General features: G+C 45.1%; 1 protein-coding gene across 2 annotated transcripts in view; it reads left to right on the top strand.

The window, feature by feature from the left end:
• The window catches only part of LOC121546007 (paired box protein Pax-7-like), a 197,516-nt gene that overhangs the window by 22,131 nt on the left and 149,712 nt on the right, over window positions 1-25,673 (top strand). For both annotated transcript variants that reach the window (XM_041856969.1, XM_041856968.1), the window contains exon 5: window positions 14,261-14,460. In XM_041856969.1, coding sequence (XP_041712903.1) covers window positions 14,261-14,460 — 200 coding nt within the window. The remainder of the gene's footprint in view (window positions 1-14,260; window positions 14,461-25,673) is intronic.

Raw genomic sequence — 25,673 nt, 5'->3', positions numbered from 1 at the left:
GGTAGAAACCTTTTTGGTTCCAGGTAGAACTCTTTTGCATTCCATGTAGAACCCTCTGTGAAAAGGGTTCTACATGGAACTCAAAAGGGTTCTACTTGGAACCTAAAAGGGTTATTCAAAGGCTCTCCTATGGGGACAGCTGAAGAACCCTTTCCTAGCAGGCAGCAGTATATCCAATTGATTGCTGTTATCACAACAAGATGATCCCATTGAGAAACACCAGCCCCCAATATAGTTAATTAACAGGCTTATTTAATTAGAGTGAAATGAGACAATTTAGCTAATGTTCGTTAATTCCTGTTTCATATCGATTCCTCAATTAGAGAGAAGGTTGCAAATGTACTTTTTTGTGCAAACATATGGCACTGCAGAATGGTGTGGACCCTGGAGGAGTGTACACACTCCCAGATACTTAATTAGCCTCTAATATGATAATAAACGCTGAGCCTCCACGAGATTTAATCACTCCCCCCAGAACTTTCACATGGAATTACAGCTATTGTTATTTAGTCTTTATTTAGTCATCACAATGAAGAACTGCCTTCAATTTCGGACCCTAAAGATTTAATTAGATTTGTTTTTGTGGGTGCGCGTGTTTGTGTGTATGCATTGCATATGCGTTGCATGTGCGTTTGTCTGTTTGTTTGTAAAGAATATAGAATGTGATAGTTCTGTGCTATTTATCCCATTCAAAAGGCAGAATTGTCATCATTATAACCAGCCCTAGCACGGCTGTATCCGACTGTCCCTTTATAGTGAATCCAAAACACTGGGGCAGGCAGCATATGTCTTAAATTTATGCCGTGGCACATTCGCCCATTGTCCCCCTGCATCAGGGGTGGAGGAGCTGCCATGGTCCCATTTGTGTGATAAGACCTAGCACGCCAATCGTGGGATCTGGCGGAGACAAAGATCAGGGCCAGCATGAGCCTCTCTATCGACGAGCAGCGTCTATTTCATTACCATAATCTCCCAATCCTTTATCGTCAGAGTTTCTGACCTTCCAGTTCCAAGACACAGTTTGGAGATGTGGTGGCGGAATACGGTAGTATCCCCTTTGCCAGCTTCTTCACTTCATGTTTAGGTTCGTCGCCTCAGCTTATTTTCAGTCAATATCATAATAAAATAGAAAAACACATTAGAGAGAGAGAGAGAGAGAGAGAGAGAGAGAGAGAGAGAGAGAGAGAGAGAGAGAGAGAGAGAGAGAGAGAGAGAGAGAGAGAGAGAGAGAGAGAGAGAGAGAGAGAGAGAGAGAGAAGAGAGAGAGAGAGAGAGAGAGAGAGAGAGAGAGAGAGAGAGAGAGAGAGAGAGAGAGAGAGAGAGAGAGAGAGAGAGAGAGAGAGAGAGAGAGAGAGAGAGAGAGAGAGAGTCATATGGTCAGATGAAACCAAAATAGAACTTTTTGGTAAAAACTCAACTCGTCGTGTTTGGAGGACAAAGAATGCTGAGTTGCATCCAAAGAACACCATACCTACTGTGAAGCATGGGGGTGGAAACATCATGCTTTGGGGCTGTTTTTCTGCAAAGGGACCAGGACGACTGATCCGTGTAAAGGAAAGAATGAATGGGGCCATGTATCGTGAGATTTTGAGTGAAAACCTCCTTCCATCAGCAAGGGCATTGAAGATGAAACGTGGCTGGGTCTTTCAGCATGACAATGATCCCAAACACACCGCCCGGGCAATGAAGGAGTGGCTTCGTAAGAAGCATTTCAAGGTCCTGGAGTGGCCTAGCCAGTCTCCAGATCTCAACCCCATAGAAAATCTTTGGAGGGAGTTGAAAGTCTGTGTTGCCCAGCGACAGCCCCAAAACATCACTGCTCTAGAGGAGATCTGCATGGAGGAATGGGCCAAAATACCAGCAACAGTGTGTGAAAACCTTGTGAAGACTTACAGAAAACGTTTGACCTGTGTCATTGCCAACAAAGGGTATATAACAAAGTATTGAGAAACTTTTGTTATTGACCAAATACTTATTTTCCACCATAATTTGCAAATAACTTCATTAAAAACCCTACAATGTGATTTTCTGGAGAAAAAAAATCTCATTTTGTCTGTCATTGTTGACGTGTACCTATGATGAAAATTACAGGCCTCTCTCATCTTTTTAAGTGGGAGAACTTGCACAATTGGTGGCTGACTAAATACTTTTTTTCCCCACTGTATATATCGTCGCTATTGTTATTTTACTGCTGCTCTTTAATTATAATTATTATTATTATTATTTATTTTTTACTTATCTATTTTTTACTTAACACTTCTTTTTCTTAAAACTGCATTGTTGGATAAGGGTTTGTAAGTTAGCATTTCACTGTAAGGACTATACCTGTTGTATTCGGCACATGTGACAAATACAATTTGATTTGATTTGATAAACAACCCAAATACCAAGCTAATTTGATGAACCATTTATTTAAACGTTTTTTTTTTGTGGCGCTTTCCATATAGTCAACTGATCAAATCGCCCTCTAGTGGCTTCATGGGTGGAATGCTATTCATATGTTTTATAATTTCATAATTAATAAACATTATTAATTTTTTACGTCAAAAATCAGGTGTTTCTATGTCAAACGTTTTTTTTTAAATGTTTCAATCTTTTGTGATGTACAGTGCATTCGTAAAGTATTCAGACCCCTTGACTTTTTCCACATGTTTTTATATTACAGCCTTATTCTAAAATTGATTAAATAAAAACGTTCCACATCAATCTACACACAATACCCCATAATGACAAAGCGAAAACAAGTTTTTAGAAATGTTTGCTGATAATAAAAAATAAAAAAATAGAAATACCTTATTATTCAGACCCTTTGCTATGAGACTCGAAATTGAGCTCAGGTGCATCCTGTTTCCATTGGTTCGTCCTTGTGATGTTTCTACAACTTTATTGGACCGAGTGGCGAAGTGGTCTAAGGCACTGTATTGCAGTGCTAGCTGTGCCACTAGAGATCCTGGTTCGAATCCAGGCTCTGTCGTAGCCGGCCGCGACCGGGAGACCCATGGGGTGGCGCACAATTGGCCCAGCGTCGTCCAGGATAGGGGAGGGAATGGCCGGCAGGGATGTAGCTCAGTTGGTTGTGGGTTCGATTTCCACGGGGGGCCAGTAAAAAAAAATATATATATATAAAAAGAATAATGTATGCACTGGATAAGAGCGTCTGCTAAATGACTAAAATGTAAAATTGGAGTCCACCTGTTGTAAATTCAATTGATTGGACATGATTTGGAAAGGCACACACCTGTCCATATAAGGTCCCACAGTTGACAATGCATGTCAGAGTAAAACCAAGCCATGAGGTCGAAGGAATTGTCCGTAGAGCTCCGAGACAGGATTGTGTCGAGTCACAGATTGAAGGTCCCCAAGAACACAGTGGCCTCAATCATACCAAGAACCCGTTGGTCACTCTGACAGAGATCCAGTGTTCTTCTCTGGCAGAACCTTCCAGAAGGACAACCATCTCTGCAGCACTCTGCACCAACCATCTTTGCAGCACTCTGCACCAATCCGGCCTTTATGGTAGAGTGGCCAGACGGAAGCCACTACTCAGTAAAAGGCATGACAGCCAGCTTGGAGTTTGCCAAAGGCATTGAAAGGACTCTCAGACCATGAGAAACAAGATTCTCTGGTCTAATGAAACAAAGATAGAACTCTTTGGCCTGAATGCCAAGCGTCACATCTGGAGGAAACCTGGCACCATCCCTACGGTGAAACATGGTGGTGGCAGGCTGGGAGACTAGGATGGGAGACTAGGCAGACTGGGAGACTAGTCAGGATCAAGGGAAAGATGAACGGTGCAAAGTCACGGTTCTTCCATGACACCATAGTAAGCCTCCCACATTTGTGGTTAAATTTCATTTTGAAATGGGTAAATATATCAAATGTAAAAAATTATATACATTGCTCAAAAAAATAAAGGGAACACTTAAACAACACAATGTAACTCCAAGTCAATCACACTTCTGTGAAATCAAACTGTCCACTTAGGAAGCAACACTGATTGACAATAAATGTCACATGCTGTTGTGCAGATGGAATCGACAACAGGTGGAAATTATAGGCAATTAGCAAGACACCCCTAATAAAGAAGTGGTTCTGCAGGTGGTGACCACAGACCACTTCTCAGTTCCTATGCTTCCTGGCTGATGTTTTGGTCACTTTTGAATGCTGGCGGTGCTTTCACTCTAGTGGTAGCATGAGACGGAGTCTACAACCAACACAAGTGGCTCAGGTAGTGCAGCTCATCCAGGATGGCACATCAATGCGAGCTGTGGCAAGAAGGTTTGCTGTGTCTGTCAGCGTAATGTCCAGAGCATGGAGGCGCTACCAGGAGACAGGCCAGTACATCAGGAGACGTGGAGGAGGCCGTAGGCGGTCAACAACCCAGCAGTAGGACCGCTACCTCCGCCTTTGTGCAAGGAGGAGCAGGAGGAGAACTGCCAGAGCCCTGCAAAATGTGTCTGCTCAAACGGTCAGAAACAGACTCCATGAGGGTGGTATGAGGGCCCGACGTCCACAGGTGGGGGTTGTGCTTACAGCCCAACACCATGCAGGACGTTTGGCATTTGCCAGAGAACACCAAGATTGGCAAATTCGCCACTGGTGCCCTGTGCTCTTCACAGATGAAAGCAGGTTCACACTGAGCACATGTGACAGACGTGACAGAGTCTGGAGACGCCGTGGAGAACGTTCTGCTGCCTGCAACATCCTCCAGCATGACCGGTTTGGCGGTGGGTCAGTCATGGTGTGGGGTGGCATTTCTTTGGGGGCCGCACAGCCCTCCATGTGCTCGCCAGAGGTAGCCTGACTGCCATTAGGTACCGAGATGAGATCCTAAGACCCCTTGTGAGACCATATGCTGGTGCGGTTGGCCCTGGGTTCCTCCTAATGCAAGACAATGCTAGACCTCATGTGGCTGGAGTGTGTCAGCAGTTCCTGCAAGAGGAAGGCATTGATGCTATGGACTGGCCCGCCCGTTCCCCAGACCTGAATCCAATTGAGCACATCTGGGACATCATGTCTCGCTCCATCCACCAACGCCACGTTGCACCACAGACTGTCCAGGAGTTGGCGGATGCTTTAGTCCAGGTCTGGGAGGAGATCCCTCAGGAGACCATCCGCCACCTCATCAGGAGCATGCCCAGGCATTGTAGGGAGGTCATACAGGCAGGTGGAGGCCACACACACTACTGAGCCTCATTTTGACTTGTTTTAAGGACATTACATCAAAGTTGGATCAGCCTGTAGTGTGGTTTTCCACTTTAATTTTGAGGGTGACTCCAAATCCAGACCTCCATGGGTTGATACATTTGATTTCCATTGATAATTGTTGGTTGATTTTGATGTCAGCACATTCAACTATGTAAAGAAAAAAGTATTTAATAAGATTATTTCATTCATTCAGATCTAGGATGTGTTATTTTAGTGTTCCCTTAATTTTTTTGAGCAGTGTATATAGATAGATAGATATATACATATATACAGTTGAAGTCGGAAGTTAGGTTGGAGTCATTCAAACTCGTTTTTCAACCACTCCACAAATTTCTTGTTAACAAACTATAGTTTTGGCAAGTCAGTTAGGACATCTACTTTGTTCATGACACAAGTAATTTTTCCAACAATTGTTTACAGACAGATTATTTCACTTATAATTCACTGTATCACAATTCCAGTGGGTCAGAAGTTTACATACACTAAGTTGACTGTGCCTTTAAACAGCTTGGAAAATTCCAGAAAATGATGTCATGGCTTTAGAAGCTTCTGATAGGCTAATTGACATCATTTGAGTCAATTGGAGGTGTACCTGTGGATATATTTCAAGGCCTACCTTCAAACTCAGTGCCTCTTTGCTTGACATCATGGGAAAATCAAAAGAAATCAGCCAAGACCTCAGGATAAAAAAATGTAGACCTCCACAAGTATGGTTCATCCTTGGGAGCAATTTCCAAATGCCTGAAAGTACCACGTTCATCTGTACAAACAATAGTACGCAAGTATAAACACCATGGGACCACGCAGCTGTCATACCGCTCAGGAAGGAGACGCGATCTGTCTCCTAGAGATGAACGTACTTTGGTGCGAAAAGTGCGAATCAATCCCAGAACAACAGCAAAGGACCTTGTGAAGATGCTGGAGGAAACAGGTACAAAAGTATCTATATCCACTGTAAAATGAGTCCTATATCAACATAACCTGAAAGGCCGCTCAGCAAGGAAGAAGCCACTGTTCCAAAACCGCCATAAAAAAGCTAGACTACGGTTTGTAACTGGACATGGGGACAAAGATCGTACTTTTTGGAGAAATGTCCTCTGGTCTGATGAAACAAAAATAGAACTGTTTGGCCATAATGACCATCGTTATGTTTGGAGGAAAAAGGGGGTAGCTTGCTAGCCGAAGAACACCATCCCAACCGTGAAGCATGGGGGTGGCAGCATCATGCTGTGGGGGTGCTTTGCTGCAGGAGGGACTGGTGCACTTCACAAAATAGATGGCATCATGAGGAAGGAATATGATGTGGATATATTGAAGCAACATCTCAAGACATCAGTCAGGAAGTTAAAGCTTGGTCGCAAATGGGTCTTCCAAATGGACAATGACCCCAAGCATACTTCCAAAGTTGTGGCAAAATGGACAAAAAAGTCAAGGTATTGGAGTGGCCATCACAAAGCCCTGACCTTAATCCTATAGGAAATTTGTGGGCAGAACTGAAAAAGCATGTGCGAGCAAGGAGGCCTACAAACTTGATTCAGTTACACCAGCTCTGTCAGGAGGAATGGGCCAAAATTCACCCAACTTATTGTGGGAAGCTTGTGGAAGGCTACCCGAAACGTTTGACCCAAGTTAAACAATTTAAAGGCAATGCTACCAAATACTAACTGAGTGTATGTTAACTTCTGACCCACTGGGAATGTGATGAAAGAAATAAACGTTGAAATAAATCATTCTCTCTACTATTATTCTGACATTTCTCGTTCTTAAAATAAAGTGGTGATCCTAACTGACCTAAGACTTTGGAGGCAAACAGGGATAGAGGCAGGGTAATAAAGCTTCTCAGCACTGAGATAGAGGCCAGAAGCAGGGAAACTGACCTCCCAAATCTATCCCACTCTCCGCTCCCTCCCTAACTTCTTCTCTCTTTCGTTCTCTCCGTCCCTTCTCTCCACCACTCAAGAGCCAGCATTGCCACCCGCAACTCCTCCCATAATCGCCTGGCCACAGATTGGGCAGCCTGGGACCTGCACCCTTCTCTTTCCCCTCCACTCCTCTACCCCTCCTCTTGGGGTTGCCCTGCCTCTTTTCCTCCCTCCTCCATCCCCAGCTCCATGCATACAGTGCCTTCAGAAAGTATTCATACCCCTTGACTTATTCCATATTTTGTTGTTACATCCTGAATTCAAAATAGATTTTTTTTTAAATGCTCACCCATCTACACACAATACCCCATAAAGACAACGTGAAAACATGGTTTTTGAAATGTTTGCAAATTTATTGAAAATGAAACACAGAAATACATTCTGTATTCACACCCCTGAGTCAAAACTTGGTGGCGATCACAGCTGTGAGTCTTTTTGGGTTGTTACGACTTCCGCCGAGGCTGCCTCCCCTCCTTGTTCGGGCAGGCTTTGGCGTTCTTCGTCACTGGCTTACTAGCCACTGCCGCTCCATACAGTGGGGAGAACAAGTATTTGATACACTGCCGATTTTGCAGGTTTTCCTACTTACAAAGCATGTAGAGGTCTGTAATATTTAGCATAGGTACACTTCAACTGTGAGAGACGGAATCTAAAACAAAAATACAGAAAATCACATTGTATGATTTTTAAGTAATTAATTTGCATTTTATTGCATGACATAAGTATTTGATCACCTACCAACCAGTAAGAATTCCGGCTCTCACAGACCTGTTAGTTTTTCTATAAGAAGTCTTCCTGTTCTCCACTCATTACCTGTATTAACTGCACCTGTTTGAACTCGTTACCTGTATAAAAGACACCTGTCCACACACTCAATCAAACAGACTCCAACCTCTCCACAATGGCCAAGACCAGAGAGCTGTGTAAGGACATCAGGGATAAAATTGTAGACCTGCACAAGGCTGGGATAGGCTACAGGACAATAGGTAAGCAGCTTGGTGAGAAGGCAACAACTGTTGGCGCAATTATTAGAAAATGGAAGAACTTCAAGATGACGGTCAATCACCCTCGTTCTGGGGCTCCATGCAAGATCTCACCTCGTGGGGCATCAATGATCATGAGGAAGGTGAGGGATCAGCCCAGAACTACACGGCAGGACCTGGTCAATGACCTGCAAAGAGCTGGGACCACAGACTCAAAGAAAAACATTAGTAACACACTACGCCGTCATGGATTAAAATCCTGCAGCGCACGCAAGGTCCCCCTGCTCAAGCCAGCGCATGTCCAGGCCCGTCTGAAGTTTGCTAATGACCATCTGGATGATCCAGAGGAGGAATAAGAGAAGGTCATGTGGTCTGATGAGACAAAAATATAGCATTTTCGTCTAAATTCCACTCGCCGTGTTTGGAGGAAGAAGAAGGATGAGTACAACCCCATGAACACCATCCCAACCGTGAAGCATGGAGATGGAAACATCATTCTTTGGGGATGCTTTTCTGCAAAGGGGACAGGACGACTGCACCGTATTGAGGGGAGGATGGATTGGGCCATGTATCGCGAGATCTTGGCCAACAACCTCCTTCCCTCAGTAAGAGCATTGAAGATGGGTCGTGGCTGGGTCTTCCAGCATGACAACGACCCGAAACACACAGCCAGGGCAACTAAGGAGTGGCTCCGTAAGAAGCATCTCAAGGTCCTGGAGTGGCCTAGCCAGTCTCCAGACCTGAACACAATAGAAACTCTTTGGAGGGAGCTGAAAGTTCGTATTGCCCAGCGACAGCCCCGAAACCTGAAGGATCTGGAGAAGGTCTGTATGGAGGAGTGGGCCAAAATCCCTGCTGCAGTGTGTGCAAACCTGGTCAAAACCTACAGGAAACGTATGATCTCTGTAATTGCAAACAAAGGTTTCTGTACCAAATATTAAGTTCTGCTTTTCTGATGTATCAAATACTTATGTCATGCAATAAAATGCAGATTAATTACTTAAAAATCATACAATGTGATTTTCTGAATTTTTGTTTTAGATTCAGTCTCTCACAGTTGAAGTGTACCTATGATAAAAATTACAGAGCTCTAAATGCTTTGTAAGTAGGAAAACCTGCAAAATCGGCAGTGTATCAAATACTTGTTCTCCCCACTGTATATCATCATTCCATTTTTCTTGTCTTGTCAATTACATACATCTGGTTTATATCCCCTCATTAGTCTGTGTATAAGTGTTCCCTCTGCCCCCTTGTGGGTGATTGTTTTATGTGAGTTGAGTGTAGCTCGGTGGAGCTACTCGTACCTTGTATTGCCGGGGTAGATTATTCCCCTGTGCCTGTATTTTGTTGGAGCCACCCGTACCTTCTATTGCCGGGGTAGATTGTTCCCCTGTGCCTGTATTTTGTTGTCGCTATCCAGCGCAACTGTGTACGACGGAATAAACTCTGTATTCGGTGATTTACCCTCCTGCGCCTGACTCCTTCTAATCACACTCATCACAAGTCTCTAAGAGCTTTGCCTACCTGGATAGTACAGTATTTGCCAATTATTCATAAAACATTTTTTCAAGCTCTGTGAAATTGATTCTTGATCATTGCTAGACAGCCTTTTCCAAGTTGTGCCATAGATTTTCAAGCTGATTTAAGTCAAAACTGTAACTAGGCCACTCAGAAACATTCAACGTTGTTTAATTAAGCAACTCCAGTGTAGATTTGGCCTTGTGTTTTAAGTTATTGTCTTGCTGAAAGGTGAATTTGTCTCTCAGTGTCTGTTGGAAAGCAGACTGAACCAGGTTTTCCTCTAGGATTGTTCCTGTGCTTATAGCTGTATTGCGTTTCTTTTTATTAAAACTAAAACCTCCCTAGTCCTTGCCGATGACAAGTATACCAATAACATGACGCAGCCACCACCATGCTTGAAAATATGAAGAGTGGTACTCTGTGATGTGTTGGATTTGCCCCAAACATAACACTTTGTATTAAGGACAAGAAGTTCATTGCTTTGCCTTGTTGCAAACAGGATGCATGTTTTGGAATATTTTATTATGTACAGGCTTCCTTCTTTTCACTCTGTAATTTAGGTTAGTGTTGTGGAGTAATTACAATGTTGTGGATCCATCCTCAATTTTCTCAAATCACAACCATTAAACTCTGTAACTGTTTTAAAATCAACATCGGCCTCATGGTGAAATCCCTGAGCAGTTTCCTTCCTCTCCGGCAACTGAGTTAGGAAGGATGCCTGTAACTTTGTAGTGACTGGGTGTATTGATACACCATCCAAAGCCTAATTAATAACTTCACCATGCTCAAGTTGATATTTAACGAATGCTTTTATAATTTTTTTTACCCATCTAACAATAAGTTCCCTGGTCTTTGTGGTTGAATCTACTACTCGATTGAGGGACCGTACAGATAATTGTATGTGTGGGGTACAGAAATGGGGTAGTTATTCAAAAAATAATGTTAACCACTATTATTTAACACAAAATCAGTCCCATGCAACTTACAGTATTGAGCAATTTGTTAAGCACATTTTTACTCTTGAACTTATTTAGGCCTGCCATAGTAAAAGGGTTGAATATTTATTGACTCAATACATTTCAGCTTTAAATTTTGTCTACAAAGAAAATTCCACTTTGACATTATAGGGTATTGTGTGTAGATCAGTGACATAAAATCTCAATTGAATACATTTAAAATTCATGGTGTAAGTAAAGTGGTGTGAATACTTTCTGAAGGCACTCTATCTAATGAGTGCAGCGAGAGGAGGCAGTGCAGCCATCCCTAATGTGGAATGGCTTAAACGCAGGGAGAAGCAATAGACAGGATTAGGGCCCTGTGTCTGGAGAGCTGAGCCTCTTCAGGCTGCCGTGGGTGTGGAGGGACATTTGGAGAAGGATCAGCCCCCATGCACACTCACTGATCCTCTCTGCAGTCCGCAAGGGTGGGGGGACAGAAGAACAGACCTGACTGTCAATGATACCACTTTACTCAGGTGTACACGATGTCCACTGCAAACAAGAGTGTTTTAAATTTGAATATTTTTACCCCTTTTTCTCCCCAATTTCGTGATATCTAATTGGTAGTTACAGTCGAGGTCAGCTTGCAGGCACCCTGCCTGCCACAAGGAGTCGCTAGAGCGTGATGGGACAAGGACATGCTGGCGGGCCAAACCCTCCCCTAACCCGGATGATGCTGGGCCAATTGTGCACCGCCTCATGGAACTTCCGGTCACGGCCGTCTGTAGTGATGCCTCAGGCACTGCGATGCAGTGCCTTAGACCGGTGCGCCACTCGGGAGGCGAACAAGAGTGTTTTTGATACAGTGCAAGAATGCATTATTATTATGGTTTGATAGTGGTATAGTGTGTCGAGTAATGGGTCAACATTCAGTCATGTCCAACTGGCCAACCTGAATGAATGTGTTTGGTGAAATAGCCTAAATTTCATTTGGAACAGCATGTTCGAATTAACATGTCACTAACAAGGGACTTTATGGAATCTCACCACTGTGAAGTCACTCACAGTTTTCACTGGTGTACATACGTCCACAGAGATGCTATTAAATTATAGACAGTATGTAGCTAATTCTGTGCGTATGGCATCACATTACCAGTTACCACTCGTTCTATTTACATCCCAATTTACACATTTAGTTAGAGACAATGGAGTCTCAACTTCACACCTTATCCTTTGCATGCGCTCCTCCAATGCTCAAACGTAATTAAAACTGATGGCTATACATACCAATAACCTGCCACCATGGTTATTTTAAAACACCAGCATGGATATACAGTGAGGGAAAAAAGTATTTGATCCCCTGCTGATTTTGTACATTTGCCCACTGACAAAGAAATGATCAGTCTATAATTGTAATGGTTTATTTGAACAGTGAGAGACAGAATAACAACAAAAAAATACAGAACAACGCATGTCAAAAATGTTATAAATTGATTTGCATTTTAATGAGGGAAATAAGTATTTGACCCCCTCTCAATCAGAAAGATTTCTGGCTCTCAGGTGTCTTTTATACAGGTAACGAGCTGAGATTAGGAGCACACTCTTAAAGGGAGTGCTCCTAATCTCAGCTTGTTACCTGTATAAAAGACACCTGTCCACAGAAGCAATCGATCAATCAGATTCCAAACTCTCCACCATGGCCAAGACCAAAGAGCTCTCCAAGGATGTCAGAGACAAGAATGTAGACCTACACAAGGCTGGAATGGGCTACAAGACCATCGCCAAGCAGCTTGGTGAGAAGGTGACAACAGTTGGTGCGATTATTCACAAATGGAAGAAACACAAAAGACCTGTCAATCTCCCTCGGCCTGGGGCTCCATGCAAGATCTCACTTCGTGGAGTTGCAATGATCATGAGAACGGTGAGGAATCAGCCCAGAACTACACGGGAGGATCTTGTCAATGATCTCAAGGCAGCTGGGACCATAGTCACCAAGAAAACAATTGGTAACACACTACGCCGTGAAGGACTGAAATCCTGCAGCGCCCGCAAGGTCCCCCTGCTCAAGAAAGCACATATACATGCCCGTCTGACGTTTGCCAATGAACATCTGAATGATTCAGAGGAGAACTGGGTGAAAGTGTTGTGGTCAGATGAGACCAGAATGGAGCTCTTTGGCATCAACTCAACTCGCCGTGTTTGGAGGAGGAGGAATGCTGCCTATGACCCCAAGAACACCATCCCCACCATCAAACATGGAGGTGGAAACATTATGCTTTGGGGGTGTTTTATGCTAAGGACACAGGACAACTTCACCGCATCAAAGGGCACTCTATCTATGGACGGGGCCATGTACCGCCAAATCTTGGGTGAGAACCTCCTTCCCTCAGCCAGGGCATTGAAAATGGGTCGTGGATGGGTATTTCAGCATGACAATGACCCAAAGCACACGGCCAAGGCAACAAAGGAGTGGCTCAAGAAGAAGCACATTAAGGTCCTGGAGTGGCCTAGCCAGTCTCCAGACCTTTTTCCCATAGAAAATCTGTGGAGGGAGCTGTAGGTTCGAGTTGCCAAACGTCAGGCTTGAAACCTTAATGACTTGGAGAAGATCTGCAAAGAGGAGTGGGACAAAATCCCTCCTGAGATGTGTGCAAACCTGGTGGCCAACTACAAGAAACGTCTGACCTCTGTGATTGCCAACAAGGGTTTTGCCACCAAGTACTAAGTTATGTTTTGCAGAGGGGTCAAATACTTATTTCCCTCATTAAAATGCAATTTATAACATTTTTGACATGCGTTTTTCTGGATTTTTTTGTTGTTATTCTGTCTCTTACTGTTAAAATAAACCTACCATTAAAATTAGAGTCTAAACATGTCTTTGTCAGTGGGCAAACGTACAAAATCAGCAGGGGATCAAATACTTTTTTCTCTCACTGTATAGTATATTGTGTAGCGCTGATTTCATTTATTCACCGCCACACACTAATATATTGGCAATATTTACATGCTGCCAGTTTGCTGTCACATTTCGCCACGGGCGCAAGGTGGTCTGGAGAGATTAGCACCTGCCTCCAATCTGAGCTACCCGTCTCAGGGCATTCTGGGGGATGTGTACTGATACAGGATTGTGTTGACAGAAAAGGCTCCCTCATAAATAACCAGACAGTGAAGTAAATACAGTCGTATTCCCGTTAGAGGAGCCATAGGAGCCATCGTTCCCATCTATCTTCCACTGCCTCCCCCTGTGAACAACATCTCTCCGTGGTTCTTCCTAAATATCTTTCTTGCACTGAAACCCGCACTTGTCAGATATTGGCTAGTTTAAAGAAAGTTTTACTTGCAATGACTGTGATATGTGGTTGTTTTGCCTACCTAAGTTGAATGCACTGACATTGCTCTGAACAAGTGTGTCTGTTAAATGACTGAAATGTAAGTGTAGGAATGTAGAAACGGCTACTATGGAAGGTTTTACCTAATTGTGATATGTGGTTGTTTTACATACTTGTACATGCCATAAATGTCTTATAAACTACGTAAAAAAATATGTGAATTGAGACTGGTGAACTGCACTTCACTTCAACAGTATGGTGTCCGTATAAGAACAGCCTGAGGACTTAAAACCAATGGTCACTTAGCCCGTCAACTGAATTACATTAAGACCAACTCTCTGTCTCTATTCCCGATGCAGGTAGCCGGATGGACGACGCCTCGGATGTGGAGTCTGAGCCGGACCTGCCCCTGAAGAGGAAACAGAGGCGCAGTCGCATCACCTTCACGGCCGAACAGCTAGAGGAGCTGGAGAAGGCCTTTGATAGGACACACTACCCTGACATCTACACCAGAGAAGAGCTTGCCCAGAGGACCAAGCTCACAGAGGCCCGTGTACAGGTAGGACATGCTGTAGACACAAGCACGCACACAAACACGTCTGGGTAGTGTGTCCTCTCAAAAGCCTTCTCCAGTTGCTCACACATGCACGCACACACACATGCATGCATGCGCACGAACACACACACACACACACACACACTCACTCATACACACACATACACACGCACGTATACATACACACCCACACAATTATCACAAGCTCAGAAGTCCCACATGTGGCACTTTCATGTCTGAGGTTCTCTAGGTCAAGAAGAACAGAGAAGGGGCCAGAGCCAGCACCTACAGCGAGAGCACAGTGGGATGATGACACCCTATTGGATTATTCCTCTCTGTAGGGAATGAGTATGGGCTTTAGTGTGAGGTCAACCAGATCTGACGCAGGGGTATGGAATGCAAAATAGCTGTCCTAGTTCCAAAAGAGATGAGGAGTGTTTTATTCTTGTAGCCTTCCTTCCAAAATTCCCTAATTGCAGAGCTTCCATGTGAGGGGGGAAGAACAGAGTGGGGCTGTAAAATGTAAAATTTGGGATACAGTATGCATTTCATGTGGCTTGGAACTAGGGCTGTGGCAGTCATTACATTTCGTCAGCCGGTGATTGTCAAGCAAATAACTGCCGGTCTCACGGTAATTGACCGTTAATTAACATAAACACATTTAGCATCTCCTGGCTTCCACGCATAGCCTACAAGCCACTGATGCAGACCTTTGGAACCTCTAATAAATCCATGTAAAATAGCCTACACCATGACAATAACTCCATTATTTATTTTAGACAGGTCTAAAGAAACATGATATGAAGAAAATGTAGTCTATTTCAGAAGAACAGAATAGCATTCTCTGAGTTGTCCTTATGTTAGGCCCTGATCTGGCAATGCCATATGGTGGTGGGCTACACTAGGTCATTTAGCAGTCAAGATTTGATTAGAATTCAGTGGCATTATTTTATAGTATGAAGAATACAATTGAAAATAGCTGAATAAAATAGAAAGGAAAATTTCTCCAAACGATTTGAGTGATTGCGCACATGCATCTATTCTGTGTTGAGCGGTTAACAAAGAAACAGGTACTCTTATATGCTTAAATTATAGTAATTTATGTAACTTTAGTTGTGATACAAACGTTGGCACTTGATAAAGCTGCACATTTCCCAGCAGCATCTCCTTTGTGTGGCCGAAATGCCCCCTAAAAAAATCCATGCCTTTTGTGGCCAGTGGCCGTTGTGCCCTTGGGCTCAGTTGCTGTGAACGCCACTATCTGTCCCGGGATCCTACCAGATTCCATGTAAAGAGAGAGAGCTGTGTTTACTTTGCTTTAATCCGGGACAATGTGGACCGCCCAGACTTTCAATGTAGCAACTGTTTGCTTGCAGAGAACTACAGGGGCGAAGTGGCTACTCTTAGCAAACAAGTAGCAACCCTACACAAGCTACTGGGGAATCCATGCCTGCCTACTTTTAATTTTTCTTCTACCCCAGTAGCCGAACACCGCTCTGGTCTGGTGGAGGTGTCACCACCGTGTCGGCTCTCCACAGCCGTCTGGCCAGTACTCTGCAGGGATCCCTCCATGAAGGGGTCTCCCCCTTCCTTGGAGAACGGCGCTAGTAGGATGCTCCTGGATGACTTGGGGGATGTTCTTGTTCTCGACCCAACCAACCAGCCATGGAGATATGTCACTCGCTGTGGAAGAAAGCGTCCTCTGGCAATGGGGGCCTCCTTGGAGATGTTGAGCCCGGACCAGACACAGACCAGAAACGGCTTTGCTGCTCTGGATCCAGAGGTTCCGGCGCCTTCTTCCTTGAAGCTTCCGAATTGAGAGCTGATCCTGAGGTACCTGAGCCTTCGTCCTCTGTTCTGTCTCCCTATCCGGTGGCTTCTACCTCTGGTTCAGATCCTCAGAGCTCCCACCCTCATCAGACCGTGAGGCTGCCTGAGAGACCGGCCCATTCATCATCCACGATGGATACTACAGCCGGCTCAGGTCCATCGGGCCCCACCGCCCTTCGGTCATCGAGGGGTCTTCTAAACCACTCAAGGTGATAGAACGGCCGGACCTTCTCGGCAGCTCTATGGTGAGAAACATCTTGGTTGCCAGTGCCCAATCTCACGAGTACAGGACATTACAAGGCTGCTTCCAACCGTTCTACGACAGATGCTGGGAGCTGACGCTGTCGTAGTCCATGTGGGGTCAAGCGACATCAGGAGGGCTAGCTCGGAACTTCTGAAAATTGATTTTAATTAACTGATTCTAGCAATGAAAGATTTCAAAAAGCGGCCAATCATTTCAGGTCCGGTACCATCTTTGGGTCGCGGGTGTGAAAAATTCAGCAGGCTACTGGCATTACACACTTGGCTAAAATATTACTGTAGCTCTGTTGGAATCACTTTTATAGATAACTTTGACACCTTCTGGAATGACGGAGTCCATCCAAATAATCTTGGCTCCTGGACTCTGTCCACGCATTTCAAGGCTGTGTTGAGACAATGACATATCAATGACCCAAGACCAGCTCAGTTAATCCCTACCATTGTGACAATGAGTTGTCATAATACTGCATCAAATGTACATTATCCCAGGGGTGTTGGCAGACACAACTTAATTTATGTCTCCCTAACTTATATGCAGTAAACATGTGCCTATGAACCAGAGTTACACTGATAGCACTGAGGTGGTGTGCCCCCTATCAACAATGACAAGCCACCGGGATCTGACAACCTGGATGGAAAATGACTGAGGATAATAACGGACAATTTTGACACTCCTATTTGCCATATCTTCAATTTAAGACTACTAGAACGTGTGGGCCCTCAGGCCTGGAGGGAAGCAAAAGTCATTCTGCTACCCAAAAATAGTAAAGCCCCCTTTAATGGCTGAAATAGCCGACCAATCAGCCTGTTACCAACCCTTAGTAAACTTCTGGATAAAATGGTGTTTCATCAGATACAATGCTATTTTACAGTAAACAAATTGACAACAGACTTTCAGCACGCTAATAGGGAAGGACATTCAACAACCACAGAACTTACACAAATGACTGATGATTGGCTGAGAGAAATGTATGATAAAAACATTGTGGGGGCTGTTTTATTAGACTTCAGTGCGGCTTTTGACATTATCGATCATAGTCTGCTGCTGGAAAGATTTATGTGTTATGGCTTTACACCCCCTGCTATATTGTGGATAAAGAGTTACTTGTCTAACAGAACACAGAGGGTGTTCTTTAATGGAAACATCTCCAACATAATCCAGGTAGAATCAGGAATACCCCAGGGCAGCTGTTTAGGCCCCTTACTTTTTTCAATCTTTAATAATGACATGCCAATGGTTTTGAGTAAAGCCAGTGTGTCTATGTATGCAGAGGACTCAACACTATACATGTCAGCTACTACAGCGACTGAAATGACTGCAACACTTAACAAAGAGCTGCAGTTAGTTTCAGAATGGGTGGCAAGGAATAAATTAGTCCTAAATATTTCCAAAACTAAAAGCATTGTATTTGGGACAAATCATTCACTAAACCTAAATCTCAACTAAATCTCGTAATGAATAATGTGGAAATGTGAGCAAGTTGAGGAGACTAAACTGCTTGGAGTAAGCCTGGATTGTAAACTGTCATGGTCAAAACATATTGATACAACAGTAGCTAAGATGTGGAGAAGTCTGTCTATAATAAAGCGCTGCTCTTGCCTTCTTAACAACACTATCAACAAGGCAGGTCCTACAGGCCCTAGTTTTGTCGCACCTGGACTACTGTTCAGTCGTGTGGTCAGGTGCCACAAAGAGGGACAAAAGGACATTATAATTGGCTCAGAACAGGGCAGCACGGCTGGCCCTTAAAAGTACACGGGCAGCTAACATGAATGATATGCATGAAAATCTCTCATGGCTCAAAGTGGAAGAGAGATTGACTTCATCACTACTTGTTTTTGTAAGAAGTCTTGACAAGCTGAATGTACCGAGCTGTCTGTTTAAACTACTAGCACACAGCTTGGACACCAATGCATAACCCCACAAGACATGCCACCAGAGGTCTCTTCACAATCCCCAAGTTCAGAACAGACTATGGGAGGCGTACAGTACTACATAGAGCCATGACTATATGGAACTCTATTCCACATCAGGTTCCTGATGAAAGCAGTAGAATCAGATTTAAAAAAGGTTAAAAAAATACACCTTATGGAACAGCAGGGACTGTGAAGAGACACACACACAAAGGTACAGACACGTGCATACGCACACAAGCGCTAGCACACACACTCTACACACGTACATTGTAATGTTGTTATATGGTGCTATTATACATTTTGTATTGTAGATATGTAGTGGTGTAATAATGTTATATGATGTATTGTTTTATGTTTTGTTTTATATGTAACGTAAGTGCCTTAATGTGTTTGGACCCCAGGAAGAATAGCTGCTGACTTGGTAGCAGCTAATGGGGATCCCTAATAAATACAAATACAAATACAAAAACTCTGCGAGTCCTTATCCAATTCCGAGGCGCATATTGAAGATATTGGAAGAACTGTCCAAGATGAGTAGGCCTAACGAACAGCAAAAGCACTAGCCTACGTCAATCTACTATACCCCGTAGTATAAAGGTTGACCTATTCTGTGCGAGAAATAAATATTACAAACATAGTCTGGGACAGTTGTGGGATGGGATGAATCCCAAATAATTACAACCACCAGCATCAAAAAAACGTTTTTAAGCAATGAGGCTGACACAACAGATCAGAACGTTTAGCTTACAATGTTGATTATAGGCTATATGATTTGAAAAAGTTGCATGTGTTTGTTGCCTTACAGCACACGAGCTGGGCATCATTCACAAGTGATAATACACTGCTCAAAGAAATAAATGGAACACTAAAATAACACATCCTAGATCTGAATGAATGAAATAATCTTATTAAATACTTCTTTACATAGTTGAATGTGCTGACAACAAAATCACACAAAAAATATCAATGGAAATCAAATGTATCAACCCATGGAGGTCTGGATTTGGAGTCACACTCAAAATTTAAGTGGAAAACCACACTACAGGCTGATCCAACTTTGATGTAATGCCCGCAATGCCCGCATTGTCGGTGGTCGGGAGAGGTTGTGTTTTCTCTAGCAGGAGGTAAGCTTGGCTTCTTATATGATGTTGAGTAAAGCTTAAACCATGTATTTAGATTGTAGGTAGGTATTGTAGTCAGGTATTATAGGTAGTTTACTTAGGTAGTTATTGTAGGTTATTGTAGGTTATTGTAGGTAATTATTGTAGGTAAGTATTGTATTCGGCGGACCCCGGCGAAGCACGAGTGCTAGCTAACCCACTACTTGGACCAACAAAGCTAGCTAGCTAGCGGGTAGCTACTGGTAACTTTTAGCAACTGTGGTTAGTCGTTTCCAATGTTATCTCACGCTTAAGAGTACCTGTAATTGAGCCAGCTAGCTGCCTACCATTCAGCTGTTTTTCTAAACTCATTATCCGAGGCATTAACGTTAGGTGGTTGGTAGCTGCTGTACTTAATTACAGCTACTGATTGCAGTCTGCCACCCAGATAGCTGGCGTTGGGTAAGTTTGGCTTTATACATAGCTTGGGCTTTGTCGAGTAAGGCTTAAACTATGTATTTAGATTGTAGTTAGGTACTATAGGTAGGCATCGTGGGCTGTATATTATTAGGTATTATAGGTAGGCATCGTGGGCTGTTGTGGGTAGTTGTTGTATGTAGTTATTGTAGGTTACTTTTGTATTCGGCGGTGCCGGGTGTAGCACGAAGCTAGCTAGCTAACTCACCTCCTGGACTAGCTGGCTAGTAGCTATTAGCAACGGTAGCAACTAAATACAATATCCTTTTAGCCAGGTACATTCGTTCGCAGCGACGCCGTTTTTCAAACAAAGTCAACACAGCAGCCATTGCTAGCTAGCCAACACTACCAGCTAGCTGTACTGTAGTAGCTAAATACAATATCTTTGTGCTAGCTAGCCAACGTTTAATCATTGCTGCGTTATGAAAGAACTAGACACGGACACGAATTATCTGTTTAGTGTGTTAACACACTATTGGTAGTTTGTTGTAACCAAGTATTGGTGCTAAACTGTGTGTTATTGGATGCTAGCATGCTAGTTAGCTATGGCGTCATAGTTAGCTAGCTGAATAAAGTAAGTTGAGTCTAGTCCTTGAAACATTGAACCGCTGTAGTTTACAACAATTCTAATTTCTAAAGTGGAAGTTGGGAGAGTTTTATTCGGGTGGTTCAGTGAAACAATTATAGTTTCTGAGGTGGAAGTTGGGAGAGTTATATTTTTTTGGTGAGGGAGGCCTTGCTCTCTCCTTTCCCAGATGTTTAGTTCATTTCATTCCGATCTCCTCTGCATTATTGTAGCCATCTGCTACAGCCTGTCAACTATGCCTCTGCCTATCCCTGTTCTCTCCTCTCCGCACAGGCTACACAAACGCCTCACACCGCGTGGCTGCTGCCTCTCTAACCTGGTGGTCCCTGCACGCACCACACACCTGGAGTTCCAGGTCTCAGGCAGCCTCTGGAACTGCCGTTCTGCTGCCAACAAGGCTGACTTCATCCCAGCCTATGCTACCCTCCAGTCCCTCGACTTCCTGGAGCTGACGGAAACATGGATTACCACTGAAAACACTGCTACTCGTACTGCTCTCTCCTCGTCTGACCATGTGTTCTCGCATACCCCGAGAGCATCTGGTCAGAGGGGTGGTGGCACAGGAATCCTCATCTCTCCCAAGTGGTTATTCTCAATTTTTCCCCTAACCCATCTGTCTATCTCCTCATTTGAATTCCACGCTGTCACAGTCACTAGCCCATTTAAGCTTAATATCCTTGTCATCTATCGCCCTCCAGGTTCCCTTGGAGAGTTCATCAATGAGCTTGACGCCTTGATAAGTTCCTTTCCTGAGGATGGCTCACCCTTCACAGTTTTGGGGGATTTCAACCTCCCTACGTCTACATTTGACTCATTTCTCTCTGCCTCCTTCTTTCCACTCCTCTCCTCTTTTGACCTCACCCTCTCACCGTCCCCCTACTCACAAGGCAGGCAATACGCTTGACTTCATCTTTACTAGATGTTGCTCTTCTACTAATCTCACTGCAACTCCCCTCCATGTCTCCGACCACTACTTTGTATCCTTTTCTCTCTCGCTCTCCTCCAACACTACTCACTCTGCCCCTACACAGATGGTAACGCGCCGCCGCAACCTTCGCTCTCTCTCTCCCACTACTCTCTCCTCTTCCATCCTATCATCTCTTCCCTCTGCTCAATCCTTCTCCCTCCAATCTCCTGATTCTGCCTCCTCAACCCTCCTCTCCTCCCTTTCTGCATCCTTTGACTCCCTGTGTCCCCTATCCTCCCGGCCGGCTCGGTCCTCCCCTCCAGCTCCGTGGCTTGATGACTCATTGCGAGCTCACAGAACAGAGCTCCGGGCAGCTGAGCGGAAATGGAAGAAAACTAAACTCCCTGCCGACCTGGAATCTTTTCACTCCCTCCTCTCTACATTTTCTTCATCTGTTTCTGCTGCTAAGGCCACTTTCTACCACTCTAAATTCCAAGCATCTGCCTCTAACCCTAGGAAGCTCTTTGCCACATTCTCCTCACTGCTGAATCCTCCCCCCCACCCCCCCCCCCCTCCTCCCTCTCTGTGGATGACTTCGTCAACCACTTTGAAAAGAAGGTTGACGACATCCGATCCTCGTTTGTTAAGTCAAATGACACTGCTGGTCCTGCTCACACTGCCCTACCCTATGCTTTGACTTCTTTCTCCCCTCTCTCTCCAGATAAAATCTTGCGACTAGTGACTGCAGGCCGCCCAACAACCTGCCCGCTTGACCCCATCCCCTCCTCTCTTCTCCAGACCATCTCCGGTGACCTTCTCCCCTACTTCACCTCGCTGATCAACTCATCCTTGACCGCTGGCTATGTCCCTTCCGTCTTCAAGAGAGCGAGAGTTGCACCCCTTCTCAAAAAACCAACATTCGATCCCACTGATGTCAACAACTACAGACCAGTATCCCTTCTTTCTTTTCTTTCCAAAACTATTGAGCGTGCCGTCTTGAGCCAACTCTCTTGCTATCTCTCTCAGAATGACCTTCTTGATCCAAACCAGTCAGGTTTCAGGACTGGTCATTCAACTGAGACTGCTCTTCTCTGTGTCACGGAGGCTCTCCGCACTGCTAAAGCTAACTCTCTCTCCTCTGCTCTTGTCCTTCTAGACCTGTCTGCTGCCTTTGATACTGTGAACCATCAGATCCTCCTCTCCACCCTCTCCGAGCTGGGCATCTCCGGCGCGGCTCACTCCTGGATTGCGTCCTACCTGACCGGTCGCTCCTACCAAGTGGCGTGGCGAGAAGCTGTCTCCGCACCACGTGCTCTCACCACTGGTGTCCCCCAGGGCTCAGTTCTAGGCCCTCTCCTTTTCTCCCTATACACCAAGTCACTTGGCTCTGTCATATCCTCACATGGCCTCTCCTATCATTGCTACGCTGACGATACACAACTAATCTTCTCCTTTCCCCCTTCTGATAACCAGGTGGCGAATCGCATCTCTGCATGTCTGGCAGACATATCAGTATGGATGACGGATCACCACCTCAAGCTGAACCCTGGCAAGACGGAGCTGCTCTTCCTCCCGGGGAAGGACTGCCCGTTCCATGATCTCGCCATCACGGTTGACAACTCCGTTGTGTCCTCCTCCCAGAGTGCGAAGAGCCTTGGCGTGACCCTGGACAACACCCTGTCGTTTCTCCGCTAACATCAAGGCGGTGACCCGATCCTGCAGGTTCATGCTCTACAACATTCGGAGAGTACGACCCTGCCTTACACAGGAAGCGGAACAGGTCCTAATCCAGGCACTTGTCATCTCCCCGTCTGGATTACTGCAACTCGCTGTTGGCTGGGCTCCCTGCCTGTGCCATTAAACCCCCTACAACTCATCCAGAATGCCGCAGCCCGTCTGGTGTTCAACCTTCCCAAGTTCTCTCACGTCACCCCCCTCCTCCGCACACTCCACTGGCTTCCAGTTGAAGCTCGCATCCGTTACAAGACCATGGTGCTTGCCTATGGAGCAGTGAGGGGACGGCACCTCCGTACCTTCAGGCTCTGATCAGTCCCTACACCCAAACGAGGGCATTGCGTTCATCCACCTCTGGCCTGCTGGCTCCCTTCCTCTGCGGAAGCATAGTTCCCGCTCAGCCCAGTCAAAACTGTTCGCTGCTCTGGCACCCCAATGGTGGAACAAGCTCCCTCACGATGCCAGGACAGCGGAGTCACTCACCACCTTCCGGACACATTTGAAACCCCACCTCTTTAAGGAATACCTGGGATAGGATAAAGTAATCCTTCTACCCCCCCCCCCCACTGGCTATAGGGTGAATGCACCAATTTGTAAGTCGCTCTGGATAAGAGCGTCTGCTAAATGACGTAAATGTAAATGTAATGTAATGTCCTTAAAACAAGTCAAAATGAGGCTCAGTAGTGTGTGTGGCCTCCACGTGCCTGTATGACCTCCCTACAATGCCTGGGCATGCTCCTGATGAGGTGGCGGATGGTCTCCTGAGGGATCTCCTCCCAGACCTGGACTAAAGCATCTGCCAACTCCTGGACAGTCTGTGGTGGATGGAGCGAGACATGATGTCCCAGATGTGCTCAATTGGATTCAGGTCTGGGGAACGGGCGGGCCAGTCCATAGCATCAATGCCTTCCTCTTGCAGGAACTGCTGACACACTCCAGCCACATGAGGTCTAGCATTGTCTTGCATTAGGAGGAACCCAGGGCCAACCGCACCAGCATATGGTCTCACAAGGGGTCTGAGGATCTCATCTCGGTACCTAATGGCAGTCAGGCTACCTCTGGCGAGCACATGGAGGGTGGGCGGCCCCCCAAAGAAATGCCACACCACACCATGACTGACCCACCGCCAAACCGGTCATGCTGGAGGATGTTGCAGGCAGCAGAAGGTTCTCCACGGCGTCTCCAGACTCTGTCACGTCTGTCACATGTGCTCAGTGTGAACCTGCTTTCATCTGTGAAGAGCACAGGGCGCCAGTGGCGAATTTGCCAATCTTGGTGTTCTCTGGCAAATGCCAATCGTCCTGCACGGTGTTGGGCTGTAAGCACAACCTCCACCTGTGGACGTCGGGCCCTCAAACCCCCCTCATGGAGTCTGTTTCTGACCGTTTGAGCAGACACATGCACATTTGTGGCCTGCTGGAGGTCCTTTTGCAGGGCTCTGGCAGTGCTCCTCCTGCTCCTCCTTGCACAAAGGCGGAGGTAGCGGTCCTGCTGCTGGGTTGTTGCCCGCCTACAACCTCCTCCACGTCTCCTGATGTACTGGCCTGTCTCCTGGTAGCACCTCCATGCTCTGGACACTACGCTGACAGACACAGCAAACCTTCTTGCCACAACTCGCATTGATGTGCCATCCTGGATGAGCTGCACTACCTGAGCCACTTGTGTGGGTTGTAGACTCTGTCTCATGCTACCACTAGAGTGAAAGCACCGCCAGCATTCAAAAGTGACCAAAACATCAGCCAGGAAGCATAGGAACTGAGAAGTGGTCTGTGGTCACCACCTGCAGAACCACTCCTTTATTGGGGGGTGTCTTGCTAATTGCCTATAATTTCCGCCTGTTGTCTATTCCATTTGCACAACAGCATGTGAAATGTATTGTCAATCAGTGTTGCTTACAAGGCTAATATAGTCTCCCATCAGACTATTCTTGATTTAATTTTGTCTTTACATATACTAAATAGTATATGTGTGACATTTATGTATTTTTTTGAATGGACCATTATAATGCTCCTGTCTCGAAACAGGGGCAGGGGGAAAAAAACATGTAATCTATGCACTTACAATCCATTCAGAAAGTATTCAGACTCCTTTACTTTTTCCACTTTGTTACATTACAGCCTTATTCTAAAACTGATTAAATCGTTTTTTCCCCTCATCAATCTACACACAATACCCCATAATGACAAACCAAAAACAGGTTTTTAGAAATGTTTGCCCAAAAAACAACAACTGAAATATCACATTTACATAAGTATTCAGACCCTTTACTCAGTACTTTGTTGAAGCGCCTTTGGCAGCGATTACAGCCTCGAGTCTATTTGAGTATGACGCTACAAGCTTGGCACACCTGTATTTGGGTGAAATTCTCCCATTCTTCTCTGCAGATCCTCTCAAGCTCTGTCAG

Source organism: Coregonus clupeaformis, chromosome 30, assembly GCF_020615455.1.
Source record: "Coregonus clupeaformis isolate EN_2021a chromosome 30, ASM2061545v1, whole genome shotgun sequence".
NCBI lineage: Eukaryota > Metazoa > Chordata > Actinopteri > Salmoniformes > Salmonidae > Coregonus > Coregonus clupeaformis.
Note: the sequence above shows the minus strand (reverse complement) of the source record. Positions and strands in the feature narration are given on the sequence as shown.